This window comes from Zophobas morio, unplaced genomic scaffold, assembly GCF_036711695.1.
Source record: "Zophobas morio isolate AGI-343-1 ecotype UQ-CSIRO unplaced genomic scaffold, CSIRO_AGI_Zmor_V1 ptg000017l, whole genome shotgun sequence".
Taxonomy (NCBI): Eukaryota; Metazoa; Arthropoda; class Insecta; order Coleoptera; family Tenebrionidae; genus Zophobas; species Zophobas morio.
This window is the reverse complement of record NW_026972122.1, coordinates 2,403,511-2,422,627: the sequence shown is the minus strand read 5'-3', so window position 1 is coordinate 2,422,627 and position 19,117 is coordinate 2,403,511. Positions and strand designations below refer to the sequence as shown.

At 34.0% G+C, this 19,117-nt stretch overlaps 2 protein-coding genes across 2 annotated transcripts; both read left to right on the top strand.

The window, feature by feature from the left end:
- The first annotated feature begins 1,263 nt into the window (after positions 1-1,263).
- Positions 1,264-2,878, top strand: LOC135130275 (uncharacterized). Its single transcript, XM_064057630.1, has 2 exons — positions 1,264-1,361; positions 1,577-2,878. Exons 1-2 carry the CDS (start codon positions 1,265-1,267, stop codon positions 2,758-2,760), a joined length of 1,281 nt encoding a protein of 426 aa, XP_063913700.1. The 5' UTR covers position 1,264; the 3' UTR covers positions 2,761-2,878.
- A 9,738-nt stretch (positions 2,879-12,616) lies between these two features.
- On the top strand, positions 12,617-14,260 carry LOC135130277 (uncharacterized). The gene is made up of 2 exons (XM_064057632.1): positions 12,617-12,725; positions 12,908-14,260. The coding sequence occupies exons 1-2, from the start codon at positions 12,617-12,619 to the stop codon at positions 14,083-14,085; spliced, it is 1,287 nt and encodes a 428-aa protein (XP_063913702.1). The 3' UTR covers positions 14,086-14,260.
- Positions 14,261-19,117: the final 4,857 nt, after the last annotated feature.

Below are 19,117 nucleotides of genomic sequence, written 5' to 3'. Positions count from 1 at the left end.
AAAATTTAATTAAGTAGAGTAGGCTTCATCCGGCTTAAAATCATCTTAATTCTTCCTGATTTAACTCTTCAAGTGGCAATTATTTATTTCGTCATTTACCCGTTTTATGCTTAATTTTGTTAGTCTTTATTTTGATACCTACTGACAAGTGAACTTCGAGTCCAAAATATATAGATATAATAGAGAATTTAAATTTACATTTCTTTACATTCGCTCCATCTCCGGACTTAAACATGTGTAACAAATGTCTATATCTATTTTTAAGAAAATTTTTTATTTTTGTAAGAAATTGAATTAGTTTGATTTTGTTGTACAAGCTTTTTATTTTTCTTTGCATCTGAGTAATTGCATTACTTTGATCTTTTATAACCAGAACTCGTTTAATTTTAAATGTTCTAACAAATACAACTATCTATTATAAAATAACAAAAACAAATAGATCTTCAGGAGCAGGGTTAAGAATAAGGCAAAAGAGCACGGTGACACACTGAGCCTCCGAAATTATTTAACAAAAACAAATGAATAATTTACAAAAGTTTATCAATCTAAATCATTATATTTGTTTAAATGCAATCAATTATAATGCGAAATAACACTTCATATCACTGACATGCATCAAGTGATAAAAATTTAATTAGTAATGGAGCTTATTTTATTAAAAGAACATCCTGTTAATCATGTAAACATTATAATAGGTGATTAGATTAGCAAAATGAAGATTAAACACATGAATATTTCATTTAAATATTGTCTTTTAATTCATATATGTTTAAGCAAGTCGGTGCCGTTCAAAAATTTTAGCACAAGACTACGTTATAAACAAATGGAAATTTTAAAAAACCTTTACACATAAAATTAAAATGATAAAATTTAAGCTTGTAAAAATAATTGTTTGTGTATTCTATAGTGTTTAGTTTGTTGGTTTGATTTTATGCCACATTTTTATAAAAGAATACTTGATTCCATCTGACAAAAGGGGAATTTGAGAATTATTACTGTTGTTATTGTTATTATTATTAGGCGGCACCTTGAAAGACAAAAAACGCTGGAAATATTTTATTACATTTTACGGACGAATGAAGTGTCGAGACATTTCTCAATTTTTAATTAGTCGGCGATTTAGATTATCTAAAAAATTAACACCTGCAGCGGGAACAAATACATAGATTTTTGTAAGATTTTTATCAGTTTCGAAATAATGTTTAGGATAAGTGGAACTATATAAATACAAACAGAAACCGAAAATTCAATAACGTTTAGCAACATGCTTAAAGAAAGATCATTTACTAGTGCTACTGTAGCTGTTTTTCTGTTCATTGCTACATATATACCAGAAAATATAGCTCAAAATGGACCTCGCCGTAAGTAATTTTAAATGTTTTAGTGAGTAAGTTAATTTTTTTGGAACGGTCATTTTACCTGTTGATATTGCTGCAATTAATATGAGCACATGATTATCATTGAAAATACATAGATATCCTCGTTATTGAAGCTTTCAGAATAGATGTTTAAAACACCAAAAAATTTATACACTTAAAAACTCCGGAAATAAAGTTTAACGAATTTATAATTTCAGCTTGTAGCATTGATGTACCAAGTGGTGCTCGCTCATTTTTGATCGTCGACGAAAACTACCAGTTTCCTAAAGTCCAGGACGGTCACTTCATTTACGTAGAGCACATGGGAGCAACATATTGGGCTTGCCCAGGAGGACAATTTACCACTCCAGGTTATAACGTCAACGGACAAGTGGCAAATTGTAGAGATGCGACTCACTACAACTTTCAATATCAACCTCTAACATACAAAAACTTGAGTTGTATTTTAATCGAGAAAACAAGACCAGATTTAGCCGAAATCTACAATAACCCGAACATACGATGTGAGGGGGATAGTTATACCACACCTGTCGAAGTGGGATACAATATAAACCGCGGTTTTGCTCGAGTACTTGTAATATGCTATCAAATGACAGAACGCATTCCACTTTATACCAAATACACCATTAATAAGGGGACGAGCTGGCTACAAGATTATCTACCACCACCAAGCAACTACTTTTTCGCTGGGGACTTAATTTCTGGAGATGTGACCCATGTATACAGCGATGTCAAAGCCTCTTTTCAAGAACTAGGTGTTTCTCAATATATCAACGAAACGTACTTTTTGCAGAGAGGACATCTGGCGTCAAGCGACGAATTACTTTACCCCATTCAAAGGGATGCGACGTACAATTTAGCTAATGTTGCTCCTCAATGGAATACTTTTGATGAATCTAACTGGTATACATTGGAACAGGCAGTTATAGATTTGGTGGAAAACGAAGATGTTGGTGATAACGCTACGGTATTAACTGGAACGTTAAAAGTGGCTACCTTGAACAACCAGAACGGAGTTCCAGTGGAACTTTATCTCCAAGATGGTCGCTTTCCAGTTCCGCGCTGGTTTTGGAAGATAGTTTATTTGCCAGATCTCCAGTTTGGTGCCATATTTTTCGGATATAACAATATCTATGAAAGTAAAATCAAAGTGGATGCTGAATTTTTGAACGATATTTGTACTGTGGATATACTGGAAACAATAAGAGGCAGTTGGTCTTTGCAACTTATCGATAATAGTGTGGCAACTAACGGTTTTATATACGCTTGCGCTTTGAAGCCGGATCAAATAATCGAGCCTCTTGTACGTGAAATCGTCACCAATACTCTCGATGAATTTGGAACTAGAAATGTCGAGGTGTTTGCCAAACGTACAAAATAAGATTTGATATTTTGTTTTTGAAATAAATATTTATAATCTTTGTAAACATTAAAGTTAAACGTTTTATGCTTTCTTTTAGTGGTAAATTGTTCAATAAATATTTTTATAGAAGCTTAAATTTAGTTTCGCAACTGTTATAACTGCACTGAATTTGAAACTATTTGTAACGGTAATTTTAGTCCTATGTAAAAATAAATAAATAAAAACAAACATGAACTAATGATTAATGGTTTATTATTGAGGTCATATTATGACAGACTAGACTAGATATTTTGGTAGTGGATGACACACCAAGCAGCAGCAGACGAGAGCACAAAACAGCTCATTACAAATGTCAAATTTGTCAGTTTGCAATCGGATAAAATGCAAGATAATTGTTTTTCTATTCCCTATATAGAAAATGTGATTTTCTTCCCTCATTTAAGGGCACAAAGTGTCACTTTACCTCCCGGCGTAAACTATTTTGGCTCCCGCCGGAAGCTAAAGTAGGGGAAACCATCCTATGATGGCATGGTGCCTATGATGACATGCCTTCAAATTTTTTGGACCATTTGAATTTCGCGGTCAAATTACCTCTTCAAGATGCGGTCCTTACTGGTACATGAATGTCTACAAAGCAGTGTGCGTGTAGGGCTGTTTCTTGAAAGGCAGAAAAATAAATGAAATATTGTTGACTCTCGAACTAAGTTTTACACATTAATCAAGTTGAAATCATGTTCTTAATATGCTTAACTCAGGGGCACCAATTTAATTCATGTTTTCTATACATGTGACACATGTAATACGGGTGCCAGTTTAGGGTTATGTTGTAAATGAAAAAATACAGAGATTGATTTTAATAAAACCTCGAATTTCCCTATGATGGCATACCAAAGCTTTTCCTTTGATGGCATAGTATGCCATCATAGCTATAACGTTTTGACTCTCATAAAAACTGAGAAGTCTTTTTTTATGACAGAGGAATGTCACTTGCAGCCTCAAGTACAATGTCCAGTAAGGCTAAGAGGCAATTATGGGAGGAAAAAAATATGGCAGAGGCTTTGCGAAATGTTCGGGAAAAAAAGATGGGATGGCAATTAGCGTTCAAAATCTTCAATGTCCCTGCTACCACACTGCGCAGAAGATTTAAAAACAATTGTAACAGTACCAAAGGAGATTTGGGGGGTAAAAGACCAGTATTTACTCGGGAGATAGAAGATCAATTTGCTCAACATATAAAGGATATGGAAGCTAAATTCTTCGGTTTAACATTAAAAGATTTAAAGAAGTTAATTTTCGAATTTTTATCTAAAAATAATATAAAAAACCCTTTTAACATAGAAAAAATTCGAAGTTAATTTTCGAATTTTTATCTAAAAATAATATAAAAAACCCTTTTAACATAGAAAAAGAAACAGGGATTCAGGGATTTTTAAAACGAAATCCACAGATATCTCTCAGAAGGCCTGAAAACAGCTCAGCTGCTCGGGCACAAGCCTTCAATAAAAATAATGCCGCTTTTTATTTTAAATCTCTGAACGAGGTTATGGAGAAATATAACTTTCCACCAGAAAATATTTAGAACATTGACGAATCTGGTCTCAGTGTAGTACAAAAACGGCAACAAAAATTCTAGCTACTAAAGAACGAAAGCAAGTTGGAGCGCTGTTTAGTGCTGAACGAGGACAGCATTTAACTGTGGTATGCTGTATGAATGCCATGGGCACGTTTGTGCCACCAGCTTTTATATTTCCAAGAAAAAGAATGAAAAATGAGCTGATGGACAACGCTCCAATGGGCAGCAAAGCCTATTGTCAACTAAACGGTTGGATGGGTTCAGAGATTTTTGTACAATGGTTGGAACATTTTGTACATTACACTAAACAAGGTTTTACTCTTATTGGACGGCCATAGCAGCCACAAAAGCCTAGAAGTGCTACAATACGCGAAAGATAATGGTGTGATACTATTCTGTTTTCCCGCACCTTGTACCCACCGGCTACAGCCCCTGGATGTAGGTTTTTTTTCACCTCTCCAAACTTATTACGGACAAGAAATTCAGACTTGGCTTAAACAACATCCTGGTAGAATCGTCACACATTTCCAAGTAGCTGGTCTTTTCAATAAAGCGTATTTGACGGCTGCTACACCCGCAAATGCAGTACACGCGTTTGCCAAAACAGGAATATATCCCTTCGATGACAACATCTTTCCTGACTGCATGTTCAAGTCTCTTCCACAACCGATAGACCGTTAACCGAACATGACCAATGCCAAAATGGTCAAAAACAACCACAACAAGGAGGCGTAGACTGCCAAAATTAGGCTCTGGAACACCAGAAGCTACTGATGTTGAACCTTCAACATCAGGACTTGCCAAAGCTAAGTCCAAGACAGAAAGATTTCCGTCAACGAGGAAACGAAGATATAGTATTCAGGAACTATCTCCATTGCCGCAAGCTTCACTTGGAGCTTTAAGGAAAAGATTAAGTAAAAAAGGACATATAAATTTCACGCCAGACATTGATGAATTAAAAAAGTAAGTAGAAGAAAAAACAAGAAAGGAGAGGGAAAAGTTATCAAGAAAAGCAAAAAGGAAAATTTTGGTTGAAGAAGAAACGGATTATGTCAGTGATAATGAAAAGGTTGAAGACATTGATGTCGATGAAGCCGATGCTGCATGTTTATATTGCAATGATATATTCTCTAGGTCGAAAACAAGAGAAATGTGGATTTCATGTCAGAGTTGTGGTTCCTGGTGGCACAATGAGTGCGCGGGTGTTGAAAAAAGAATCGAGCAATTCATCTCCGAACTTTGTGAATAACTTTTTTTGATAAGTTTTGCCTTAATGTTTCGTTATTTGACGATTTCTATTTAGTTTATTCGTTTGTTGATTCGTTTTGCTACAAATTGTAGTCCTTTATTTTAAATCTATTTTATTATTTTCATAATAACGCGTCAATTCTTAATAAAAATTAACATTACTTAAAAAAACCTCTAAAAATTAGGGTGTGCCATCATTTGAAGAGTATTGCCTAATAATTGTTCGTTTAAATTACCCACAAAAAATCCCTAATATCATAGATGAGGTTATACTAAGGTGTCAAAGTTAAGTATGCCATCATAGGTAGGTTTCCCCTACATTTTTGTCAAAAATGACGTTTATAAATTTATAAACTTGCTACTTCTAAAACGTCTGGACGGGTACAATTATTATCTGAAGCACTACTTTCATCCAAAGCCCCCATTTTTTCCAAAATTAATGCGTTTTAAGAAACACAAAACTACAATTCACGAGACGCTTTGTTCAAATGCGATTAATTTTTTTTTCTCTCATTTAAACTTATAAAATTGATTTTAAACGTTCGTTCGAAGAAAAAATATTATATATATATATATATATATATATATCACTTGAGCAAAGTGCCATTTCCTCCCTCGGATTCTTAAGATCCTCCGCTACGCGTCGGGCCTCAATCTGAATCCGCAGGAGGAAATGTTTCACTTTGCTCTCTTGATATATAAATAACTATTTTCCAACATACAAAAACATAACCACAGCCACCCCCTATCCAGAAAATTGGGAATGGACTACACGAAACGATACTTCAAAATCGTTGACATGAATGAAGGGATAAAAATTGTATTAAGTAGAATAGGCCGCATCCGGCTTAAAATTATCCTAATTCTCCCTTATTTAACTCGTCAAGTGGAAAGTATTTATTTCGTCATTTATCTATTTCATTCTTAATTTTGTTAGTCTTTATTTTGGTACTGAGAAATGAACTTCGAGTCTAGAATGCCAAAGCTTTCTGCAAGTGTCCACGGCTAGATGAAAAGGTATCCCGAACTAGCGTTAGATGAAAATTTTCAATCTGTTTTTGCCGAGTGTGTTATAAAAGTTAAGTAAGGTATCCAAATTTTAATCGTTCTATATTTTTGAATTTCACATTTTCAAACAGTTGCTTTAATTTATTGATATCTTATCGCTTTCATTTAAACGCGAGAAGTAAAGCATGCACAATATGATTTAATTTTATTGTTCAGGTCTACTGTGAAAAGAACTTTTCGATAACTTAAGATATTAGGACAAGTCTTCACAAAAATAAGCTGAAGAATTCAAACAATGTGAAGTCACAACATCTGCTTGTACCACCAAGAAGATAACAGATTAACAAGAATATTGTTTCGAGTTGTGTGCAGATATTCCTTTATCAAAACTGAATAACCCCAAGTTAAGATCATTTCTTAAAAAGCGTAGCATGAAGTCAGTTCCCGATGAGAGTACCTTAAGAAAAAACCACGTGGACAAAGTGTTTCAAAAAACAAAGCATGCTATCCGTCAAATTATAGGCGATAACCTAATTTATTTTCATGTTGATGAAACAACCGATTCATGTGGACGTTATGTCGTAAATTTGTTGATAGGAACTTTGACCAGTAAAAAATGTGGCATATTTAATTAACACAATAGCTTTGGAAAAGACAAATGATAATAACATTACAACGTTTATTTATGAAGGTTTAACGAACTTTTTTCTTCCGGAACCAGTTCCAGTTGAAAACATCATCTTAATGTCATCAGAAGCTGCTACCACACATGTGCAAAGCTTCATCCAACCTAAAAATATTTTTTCCCCGCTTAATCCATATTACATGCTTAGCTTATGGTATAAATGGTATGGCTGAGGACATTAGAAATGTATTTCCAGCAGTAAATGATTTATTCAATAATGTTAAAAAAAATGTTGAGAATACAATTTTATTAAAAACTGCATTGCCCAATTTAAATTTTTTAATCCCTTGTCGCTTGTAAGTAAAATTTTTGGAGGACAATTTTCAAATGTGGATAAAGATCCAGATATAATAGAGGGTTTAAATTTTACATTTTTTCACATTGGCTCCATCTCCGGACTTAAACATGTGGAACAAATGTCTATATCTATTTTTAAGAAAATTTTTGAATTTTTGCAAGAAATTGAATTAGTTCGATTTTGTTGCACGGGTGTTTTTTTTCTTTGCATCTGAGTAATCGAAATGATTAAATCTTGCATAACCAGAACTCGTTTAATTTTGAATGTTCTAAGAAATCGGTGTGGTATTTTTTATCTTCATATCATAATTAAAATCTAATCGCTGCAACTTATAAAACAACAAAAACAAATGAATAATTTACAAAAGTTTATCAGCCTAAATCATTATATACATATGTCTAAATGTAATCAATTATCATGCGAAATAACACTTCATATTATTGACATGCATCAAGTGATAAAAATTTAATTACTAATGAACAAAGGGCGGCGACCTTGGAGTTGAGAACTGTGCGGACCATCACATGTATGCACATGACCAGTGCGGCACGGTGTCGATCAATTCGTTGGCCGACTACACTGCATCGCAGTCTTATCGCTTGTTTTTCAGGTGCAATACGCACCTGTACATAGGCGTCGAGTACTCCTTGCAGATTAAACGCTTAGAAGTGGCGCAGTCGGGGCAGTGTTCATTTGTAAAATAGCAAATTAGTAACAAAAATGTGTTTAATATTTGAGTTTCTTTTTATTTATATATATCTGTGTGGAGGTTTTTCAGTATACTTTTCATTTTTACGAATCTTATTGTGATTTTTTTATTTCATTTTTAATAGAAGCAGCATTTTATATTTTTTTTTATAATATTTAACATTGCACAAAATTGTCAAGATTCATCGAAAACTATAGGTTATTTGCACTCTGAAACTTTAAAGTTGCATGGTGCTTTATCAAAATTTCAAAATATTGTGACCCAATTTAAAAGGCTTCCAGGTGAATTTGGGAAGAAGTTAAAAATGAAAGTAGAATCTGTTTTTAGTAGCACTCCCGGTTTAAACACTGCATCAAGTTTGCGACGGCATGACACAGCCAAACATTAGAACAAAATACATCTTAAAATTTCCTCTCATTTTTTAATTACAGTCCCACAACCAGTTGTGACGTGGATCGTTCATGTTCTAAACTGAAAGACTTATTAACCCCCAAAAGAACACGTTTTACAGAAGAAAATCTCGAGCGAGCTCTAGACCTTGAGCGCGCTGCGAAAACTGTGTGTACGGCTATGAATTAAAACGGCTTCGCCGTTCTCTGCTAATGAAGCTGATTTTATCAAAACAACATCCTGTTAATCATGTAAAGATTATAATAGGTGATTACGTATATATACGCAAAATGAAGATTGAACACATGAATATTTCATTTAAATATTGTCTTTAATTCATATAGGTTTAAGCAAGTCGGTTGATATGAAAAATCTGCCGTTCAGAAATTTTAGCACAAGATTACGTTATAAACAAATGAAAATTTAAAAAAAAATATGATAAAAAAATTTAAACTTGTAAAAATAATCGTTTGTGTATTCTATGATTTAGTTTGTTGCTTTGATTTTATGCCACATTTTTATAAAACAATACTTGATTCCATCTTATAAAAGGGGAATTCGAGAATTATTATTGTTGTCATTAATATTATTATATAAATACATTTGTATTTTATTATTTTATATAATTTATTTGTATTCTTCATATTTTTGAGAGAATCTAGTGACTCGTTCTTAATTTGACCAATAAAAAATTTGTGCTGACGTCATCAACATGGATAATACTAGTCACAGCACAAAAGAAAAGTAGTCACAGGGTATTACCGGACACGTATATCAACTTGGATTGCAATATTAAAAACAACAGTATTGTACTCCCAAAATTTTCTGAGAAAATGAAGTGAACCATTCGTATTTAATCAACAAGATAAATTGACTCATTTATTAATTCTTTTGTTTAAGCAAAACTAAAAAATTGGTCTAAAGAGTTTAGACAATACTTCCCTCGCTTTCGGAAACATGACGACTGCACGCCTATTATGTTTTTTTCTCGTTACATTCTTATAGCGGAGCAATTTAAAAAAAATTGCGATGACGTCATCAACATTTTTGCAAGGACACGTATATCAGTTTGGATAGAAAAGTAAATGTATTCCCAAATTTTCGGGAAAATGAATTAGGTCGTCTTGAATATTAAAATTATTTATAATCAATAAAATAACGAAACAGTTTACTCACGTATGCTGCGTGTATTAGCAGAGGCTACTCAAAATCATTTATGTATAAGCACTCTTAATTTAAAACAACAAGCGGTAACACTTGAGAGTCAAACAGAGAAACTGCAAACAATACCGATGGTCGCCCAGACTTTTTTATTGCTTCGACTTCCGCTTATTATTAGATAACATATTGGATTTTATTTTAATTTTTGATGGTGTAATTCACAATTGGTGGTCTGTAATGTTAAAGTAAATGTAAATAAGTTTGCTACGCCTATGTTTCAAATGAGTTTTTACTTTACAAAATTTTGTATCTGTCAAATTGGGTTGGTGCAATGTAATACTAATAATAACAATGTTGTATCTCCAAATTTTCGGGAAAATGGAGTGGACTATTCCTGATTTAATCAATAAAATAAACTAACTCATTCATTAACTTTTTTGAGCGACCTGTTAACCAAATCTAAAAAATATGAATGGAATGATAAATCACAAGTACACACTCATATTTTGTACATTTTATATAGGACATATTCAGCAAAATTTTGGGGCGACGTCATCAATTTTTTAGGGGGATGAGCAAATACATTTTTATTAAAAATTTACCATGCTTAAGATAACTGTAAAACATCTCCAAGATTCCAAAGCATTCGGTTTTGTAGTTCCTGATTAAATCAATAAATAAATTCACGCATTCATTAATTTTTTTGAGTTACCCTGTATATGCAAATCCAAAAAATATGAATGAGATGATAAATCACAAGTATTGTCTCATCATACTTTGTACATTTAAGGTAGGATGTATTTAGCAAAATTTTGAGGTGATGTCATCAATTTTTTAGGGGGGACAAGTACATATACTTATTTTGAATAAAGATTTATCCTGCTTATCATAACTGTAAATCATTTGCAAGATTCCAAAGCATTCGGTTTTACAGATTCCAAATTAAATTTCCAAATGTTGTTTCATAGTTTTGATCTTTTTCAAAAAATCTGGACGTTTCGGGTAAAAACTCAATCGGAGTCATAAACTACATGTTATTTTATATAACCTAAAACCCATCTACTACGTACAATTTTGAAGTGACATCACAACATTATTGGTGGGGATGATTAGGCAAATTTTGGTTAGCGTTTTACCATCTACATGATATTCCTAATATAAATACAAAATTTCACAACAATCGGTCAAGTACTTTCGGAGATTATCTGTCTAATACAAGTTCCGGACGGCAGACAGACGGACAAACGGACAGACAGACGGAAAGGGGAAACCTATTTCTTCGTCTTCTAGGGGTCATGAAAGGTCGAGAAAAAGTGAAAGTAGAGAGTCGGCCTACGAACTCGATTACAATACTTCCTTTGCTTACGCTCGGGAAGTAAAAATGAAAAAAAATGGAATCTTCAAAAACAAAATAAACTTTGAAGTTTAGGAAGAGGACTATTTGAATGTGCGAATTCGCTTTCAGAAAACTAAGTTTTATGTTGCGCTTAAAAGACAAAACACCCTGTAACTGAAAATAATTCTTAGTAATACTGCCCAAAGATAAGTTTGGGCATTTTTTTTTCTTTAAACAATAATTAACGAGATATCGAGAGAGTGGCTTTGGTGACTCACCTTGCATATCTGTTCTAATCTGGCAGTGCTAGTGATTTAAATATAACGAAAACTATAACAACAATAAATATGTATAACAAAGTTTCGACTATCGAATCATTATTAAATTTTATTGAGTTGGTTCTAATCAGTATAATATGTTCATTCCAACATTTAAAACGTTTTCTGTAAAATCCCCATTGCGAAATAATGTGCTAATCAATCAAATGGAATTATTTTTTATAATTAAATTAACAAAATGTTTAGAATCGATCGTCTTAATTCAACGAAGTGAATACATCCCGATAATAGTCAGCTTACACAAATTTTTGCCCCACCTTATAGCGATTGGAAACAAAAATTATTATTATTTATAAAAATCGTTATCAACTTAAATCCGCTTATTGGTTTAAAAGTAATCGAGTATCATGCGAAACAATATCCCTCAGAATAGATGACATGTACAAAAAATTAATCTAAGCTTATTTAGCTTAGATTAATTAATTTAGCTTATAAGTTTTATTTTAGGAATTTTGTGTTTAAATACAGGTAAAGAAGTATGCAATGCGTATGTTTCAAGTGAGTTTATCAAAAATTTTATATTAACTTGTTTTTAATTACCTGTATAAGTAATTGTAAAAAGCATAAATTACAAGTATAGAACATTTTATATATTTTCTGTAGGATTTATTCGTTTTGCAATTTCAAAGTTAAATTGAAAAATGGTTTTATAAAATTTTGTTTTTTTCAAAAGCTTGAATGCCTAGGCTAAAAACTTAACACAATTCGTAAACTACAAGTGGGCAAGTGTTATTTTATTGAAAAATCTACACATATGCGGACACACGACCGACAGACAGACGGAAACGAGGGAGCTATGTTTTCGTACTCTAGGGATTACGAAATGTTGAGAACACATAAAAGTACCAGTCGTCCGATGGACTCGATTACAATACTTGTTTAGCTTATCTTCGGGAAGCAAAAAGAAGTCAAAGAAAGTCAAACTGATCCGCTACATTTTTAATATGAAACCTTAATTTTGTTGATTAAAATTTAGATACATTTTTTATAACTAGTCTGAAGGATTAAGATAAATTCTTTAATTCCGATTCTATAACGCACCGCATTGTATGTAAATTTGTATTAATTTAGTGGGAGTTGGTATATATATACACACAGAAACCGAAAATTTTAGTAACATTTATCAAGATGCTTAAAATAACATCATTTAATAGTATTGCAGTGGCTGTTTTTGTATTGATTGCTACACATACAGAAGAAAGTGTAGCTCAGTCTCATGGGATACCTGAAATACCACGTAAGTTTTTTTTTTAAATCGGCTTTTCCTCTTAATATTATTGTAATAAGTAATAGGTGTTTATTAATAATTAATTTATATTCTCTTTATTGACAATAATCCTACTGAAGTACAAAATCCAGCTCTAGAAAATAATTAAAGCTGTCCTAGAATAGATTTTACAAATATATAATTTATTTCAGCTTGTAACATTGAACTACCAAGCACTCCTTCCTCGTTTTTGATTGTCGACAGGAATTACCAATTTCCTGATGTGCAAGGAAATAGTTACATTAAAGTTGATCACGGATTTCCAGTATATTGGGCTTGTCCCGGAGGACAGTTTAACGCTCCAGGTTATAACGTTGACGGTCAAGTAGCAAATTGTAGAGGTGGTGGTTTTCTCAATGGCCAGTTTCAATATATAACCCACAAAAACTTGACTTGTACTTTAACCGACCCAGCAAGACCAGCCTTGGCAGAAATTTACAGCAATCCCGACATACGATGTGAAGGCGGTTCCAGACCTGTCGAAGTGGGTTACAATATAAATCGCGAATTTGCTCGAGTGCTTGTAATATGTTATAAAATGTACGAAAACATTCCAGTTTACGCCAAATACACCATCACTAAGTGGACAAGTTTGATCAAAAATTATCGGTCACCGCCGAGCAAATATTTTTTCTCTGGGGATTTAATTTCTGGAGATGTGCCTCGTGTCTACACCGACATTGAGTCCTCGTTTGAAGAACTGGGCGTTGCTCAGTACCTCAACGAATCGTACTTTTTGCAGAAAGGACATCTCGCTTCAAGTGATGAATTACTGTATCCTTTTCAAAAGGACGCGACGTACAATTTAGCTAATGTAGCTCCTCAATGGAATACTTTTGATGAATCTAATTGGTATGCATTGGAACAGGCAGTTATAGATTTGGTGGCTAGTGGAGATGTTGGTGATAAAGCTACGGTGTTAACTGGAACGTTAAAAGTGGCTACTTTGAACAACCGGAGCGGAGTTCCAGTGGAACTTTATCTCCAAAATGGTCGCTTTCCAGTTCCGCGCTGGTTTTGGAAGATAGTTTATTTGCCCGATCTCCAGTTTGGTGCCATATTTTTCGGATACAACAATATCTATGACAAGAAAATCAAAGTGGATGCTGAATTTTTGAACGACATTTGTACTGTGGATATACTGGAAACAATAAGAAGTAGTTGGTCTTTGCAACTTATTGATAATAGTGTGGCAACTAACGGTTTTGTATACGCTTGTGCTTTGAAGACGGATCAGATAGTCGACCCTCTTATCCGTGAAATCGTGACCAACACTCTCGATGAATTTGGAACTAGAAATGTAGAGGTGTTTGCCAAACGTACAAAATAGGATTCGATACTTTGTTCTTAAAATGATAGTCATAATCTTTGTCAAACATTATTTTTAAACACTTTGTTCTAATGGCAAACACCTGCCTTGAAATAAAGGTTTATAATCTTTCTAAGCATTAATTTTAAAAGTTTTATTTTAGTGGTAATTTGTTCAATAAATATTTTTATAGAAACTTAAATTTAGTTTTGCAACTGTTATAACTGTACAATGATTTTTTGAACAAGTTTTCAATGGCGATTTTTCAGCTACACTTTGAATGTCAATAAAGTTAAAATGAGTCGTTTTTGTAATGTTTCCCATAAAAATATTATAGAAAAAGTAATTAGTACCATTCCAAAAAACACATGGAAAAAAATCATGAACTTGTTTAATCTAGTACTTACTAAGATAAGACTGATTTTGGCAAATGACATACCTTTTAGGAAAGTAAAGGATTCTGTCAAATGATATTCCAAAGCCTACTCTAAATGATTTTTCAATTGAACACCCGCTAGTTGCAACGTGTACTACAATCGTTTCCAAAAAATTGCGGACAAGTTGACCAAATCAGCGCTTTATAGATCAATGAAAAGCAATGGGAATATGACTTTCATGTCAATGTCATTTCCCCGAAATTTTTTGGAAACGACAGTATTATGTTGCACACGACGTCAAATATCTACTGTTGTCACTTCTATAATCCCTTCTCCTTCTGACCTTTTTACCTGAGGCCCCAAGGACGACTTTGTACTAGTTATCCTATGTAAAAAACTAACTTTAAGAACAAAAAATTTCGAGTTTTTAATAGAAAATGAATGAAAACTCTGAAAAAATTATTATTATTTGTTGAAATAATAATAAAATTGAGATCAGCAAAAATAAGTGTGTAAACATTTTAGCATTTACTGTTAAAAACACATTCCAAAAGGTTGAACTCCGTTCAGAGGTTCCGATGTATAAACCTTACGGCACTCTACTATAAGGGCAAAATCCGTTTTATCTTAACGAGTACTAGACCCAACCATCCACCCCCTATTTTCTCAGAGGATATGTCATTTGCCGAAATAAGTCTTATCTTAGCAAGTACTAGCCCCGCCCACCCACCCTTTGCTTTTTTAGAGGATATATCATTTGCCAAAATCAGTCTTATCTTACCAAGTACCTACTAAGAGGCCAAAATAAGACTTATGTTAGCAAGAACTACCCCCGCCCTCCCGCCCTTTATTTTCTCAGGAGGTAGTACTTGCTAGTACTTACTATGATAAATCTTATTTTGGCAAATGATATATTCTCTGAGAAAATAGGGGCGGGTGGGCGGGGCTAGTACTTGCTAAGATAAGACTGATTTTGGCAAATGCCATATCCTCTGAGAAAATAGAGGGCGGGTGGGCGGGGCGAGGACTTGCTAATATAAGACTGATTTTGTCTCTATTAAACTTGTAAAAATTTGTTAAATTTAAAAGGTGTTAAATGGCAAATTTCCATAGTAACGAGTTCCTAAATCTGAGTGGATGTTTATTTTTTAATAACTCAGTCACTGATTTTTTTGAGCCACCCTGTTTAAGTAAATCTAAAAAATATGAATGCATTGATAAATCACAAGTATAGACTGATCATATTTTGCATATTTTAGATAGTATTTATCCGGCAAAACTTTGAGATGACGCCATCAATTTTTTGGAGGGGATAAGCGAATATAATTCGATTAAAAAGTTATTATGTTTACCATAAATTTAAAACAGTACGGTCCTGACTACGATAAGCAGAGCACGCTCCGAAATCCAAACTCGAAAATCGAGAGATATCGAGCGTCAAAAGCGAAAGAAAAGTAGTAGAAAACAAAGAAGTGAAGTGGAATAAGAGTAAGAAGCAATAAGAAGTGTAAGGACAGCAATTATTCGGGAAAGTGTGGAATCAAAAGAACCTAACCTCCGAAGAGATAGTCTGGGTGACCGTTCTTATCGCGGCGCGAAGTAAACAACACAGGAACGTACTAGATACACAGGAAGCAAGAAAGTCGGCCAGGGAATGCTAAACGGGAATCCTGAACCGAAAAAAGGACACAAACTAGCAGTAGAAGAATAAGACAACCAGAAACGAAAAAGAGAAACCTCCTTTTCACCATCACCGGAAGGTCAAAGAATACAGAGGAAGCAGAAGAGGGTACAAGTAGGAGACATGAACGAAGTAAAGAATATGTTCAAAACGTTAATGGAGGAAATCGCAGAAATGAAAAGAGATCAAAGAGCATACCAAACAGAAGTAACAACACTAAGAGAAGAAAACCAAAGACTGACCGAAAGATTAGAAAGAGTGGAGCAACACTTAGAAAAACTGGAAAAAGCAGAAAGGAGAAACAACATCGTAATCAAAGGAGGGAAACTACAAGGAAGCGAAATAACAGCAGAGGTTGAAGAACTCCTAAAAAATAAGGTAGGAATCCAAACTAAGATACAAGAAGCAAGATTAGTCAGCGAAAAATATGACATAGTAGTAGCAAAGATAGAGAACTGGGACACAAAAAGAGCAATCATGAAACAGAAGAACAAATTAAAAGGATCAGAAACGTTTAATGAAGACGATTACACCAAACAAGAGAGCGAGATACAGAAGAAAATAAGAGGAATAGCAGCAGCAGAAAAAGGGAAAGGAGTCGAGGCAAAAGTAGGGTACAAAAAGATGATATGGGCAGGAGAAGTCTGGCATTGGGACACTAAATTAGACAAATTAGTGAAACCACCGTCGCACCCCAAAGAAAATCCAAAAAACTAACAGAGGAATTACGAAGAGAAAGAAAAACCCGAAAATTAGAATAGGAACATGGAATGTTCGAGGAACATATAGCGAAGGAAAACTCAAACAAATAGTTCAAGAATTACAAAGGTATAATATAGATGTAGCAGCTATATAAGAGACGAAACAAAAAGGCAAATTCATCACTGAAATACTCGTAGATAACTACATATTATTTAATAGCGGAATTAACAACAGAGAACTAGGAACAGGATTCATGGTGAAGAAGAGCCTGAAAGGAGCAGTAATTACCTTCAAACCAATCTCAGAAAGAATGAGCTAGATAAGATTGAGAAGTAAGTACAAGAAAATAAGCCTACTGAATATACATGGACCGACTGAAGAGAAAGATCTAGAAGTAAAAACAGAATATTACGAAGAACTAGAAAGAGAATATGTGAAAATACCAAAGCATGACATTAAAATGGTTATAAGAGACGCCAACGCAATGATAGGTAAAGAGAATTGCTACAGGCCAACAATCGGGAAAGAAAGCAAACACCAAAAAACGAATCAAAATGGAGAAAAACTGATAGAGTTTGCAGAAGAAAATAAAATGGTAGTCAAAAGCACCTTCTTTGCGCAGAAAGAGATCTACAAAGGCACATGGATGTCGCCTGACGGAAAAACGGTCAACCAAATAGACCACATATTTGTAGAAAGGAGAGATGCCCAACTAATATTAAGAAGCTACAGGGGAACAGAAGCGAATTCAGACCACTTTCTAGTAAGAGCAGACCTCAAACAAGAAATACCGAAGAAAAAAGAAGGAAAGAAGACGCAACGTGATATAAAATGTAAACAAACTTAAGAAAGCTGAAGTACAACAGGAATACGAACAAAAGATGAATGAGAGAATACGATCAACAGAGCAAGATATACCTATAGAAGAGAGGTGGGAAGAACTACAAGAGAACATATGGAAGACCTCGGAAGAAGTACTAGGGTTCGTCAAAAAAGACAACAAAAATAGAAACGAATGGTTTGACGAGGAATGTAGAAAAGCAATAGAAGCTTGGAGGTCAGCCAGACAGAAATATCTAAAATCAAAAGATGAGAAGAACCAAAAAGATTACCAAGAAAAAAGGAAAGAGTACAAGAAGATATGCAGAAATAAGAAACGAGCAAAGATGGAAGAACAAATACGACAAATAGAAGAAAACTTCAACAAGAATGAAATAAGGGACTTCTACCAGGAAGTGAAAAAAGAGAAAAAAGGCTATCAGCCACGAGTAATATATAGTAAAGACAAGGACGGCAACCTGATAGAAGACGAACAAGCAAGAATAAAACGATGGGCAGAATACTTTGAAGAGCTGCTAAACGAACAGGATACACAGCAAGATACGAACGATAGAGTGAACGACTCGGATGACCCAGATGAAACAGCAGAAATTGACGAAGGAGAGATCAGAGAAACACTAAGGCAGATGAAAAACAACAAAAGTCCTGGTAGAAACGGAATAAAGGGCGAGATGCTAAAGTACGGAGGAGAAGCACTAGCATCAGAGATACATCGACTAGTGCTAGAATGTTGGAAGGAAGGAAAAATGCCAAAACAATGGAGTGAAGCAGTACTTTGCCCGATATTTAAAAAAGCAGATATTACGAAATGCGAAAATTATCGCGGAATAGCGCTGCTAGATGTAACGTATAAGGTAATGGCCACTTGCATCAACCGAAGACTAAAGCAGCATATGGAAAAAATAGTAGGAGAATATCAAGCAGGGTTTAGGAAAAATAGATCTACTGTAGACCAGATATTTATATTGAAGCAACTACAAGAAGTACATTACGAACAGGGAATCAACTTATATCTGCTGTTCATAGACTTTAAAAAAGCCTATGACACGGTTAACAGGAAAGAACTGCTAGAAGCCATGCAAGAACTGGGAGTCCCAAGAAAACTAATAAAACTGACAAAGATGACCCTGCAGAGCACCAGAAACAGAGTCAGGATAGATGGTCTGTTGTCAGAACCATTCCAAGTAAGAACAGGACTCCGGCAAGGAGATCCAATATCAACTACCCTGTTCAATCTAGTACTAGAAGCAATAATAAGGAGAAGTGGCATCCACAGAACGAGCACGATATACGAAAAAAAACACCAAAATATAGCCTTTGCAGATGACGTGACATGTATAACGAGAACAGAAGCAGAAATGAAAAAAATGACAAAAAATCTAATCAGAGAAGCGAAACGAATGGGTTTAGCGATAAACCAAGAGAAAACGAAGTTTATGAAGATGGAAACAAA

What these genes read in the sequence shown, in the direction of transcription:
- LOC135130277 (XM_064057632.1), top strand. Translation starts at nt 12,617, where the DNA reads ATGCTTAAAATAACATCATTTAATAGTATTGCAGTGGCTGTTTTTGTA. An exon ending in TGGGATACCTGAAATACCAC is followed by an intron (nt 12,726 to 12,907) that starts GTAAGTTTTTTT and finishes AATTTATTTCAG; the next exon opens with CTTGTAACATTGAACTACCA.
- LOC135130275 (XM_064057630.1), top strand. Translation starts at nt 1,265, where the DNA reads ATGCTTAAAGAAAGATCATTTACTAGTGCTACTGTAGCTGTTTTTCTG. An exon ending in AGCTCAAAATGGACCTCGCC is followed by an intron (nt 1,362 to 1,576) that starts GTAAGTAATTTT and finishes TTATAATTTCAG; the next exon opens with CTTGTAGCATTGATGTACCA.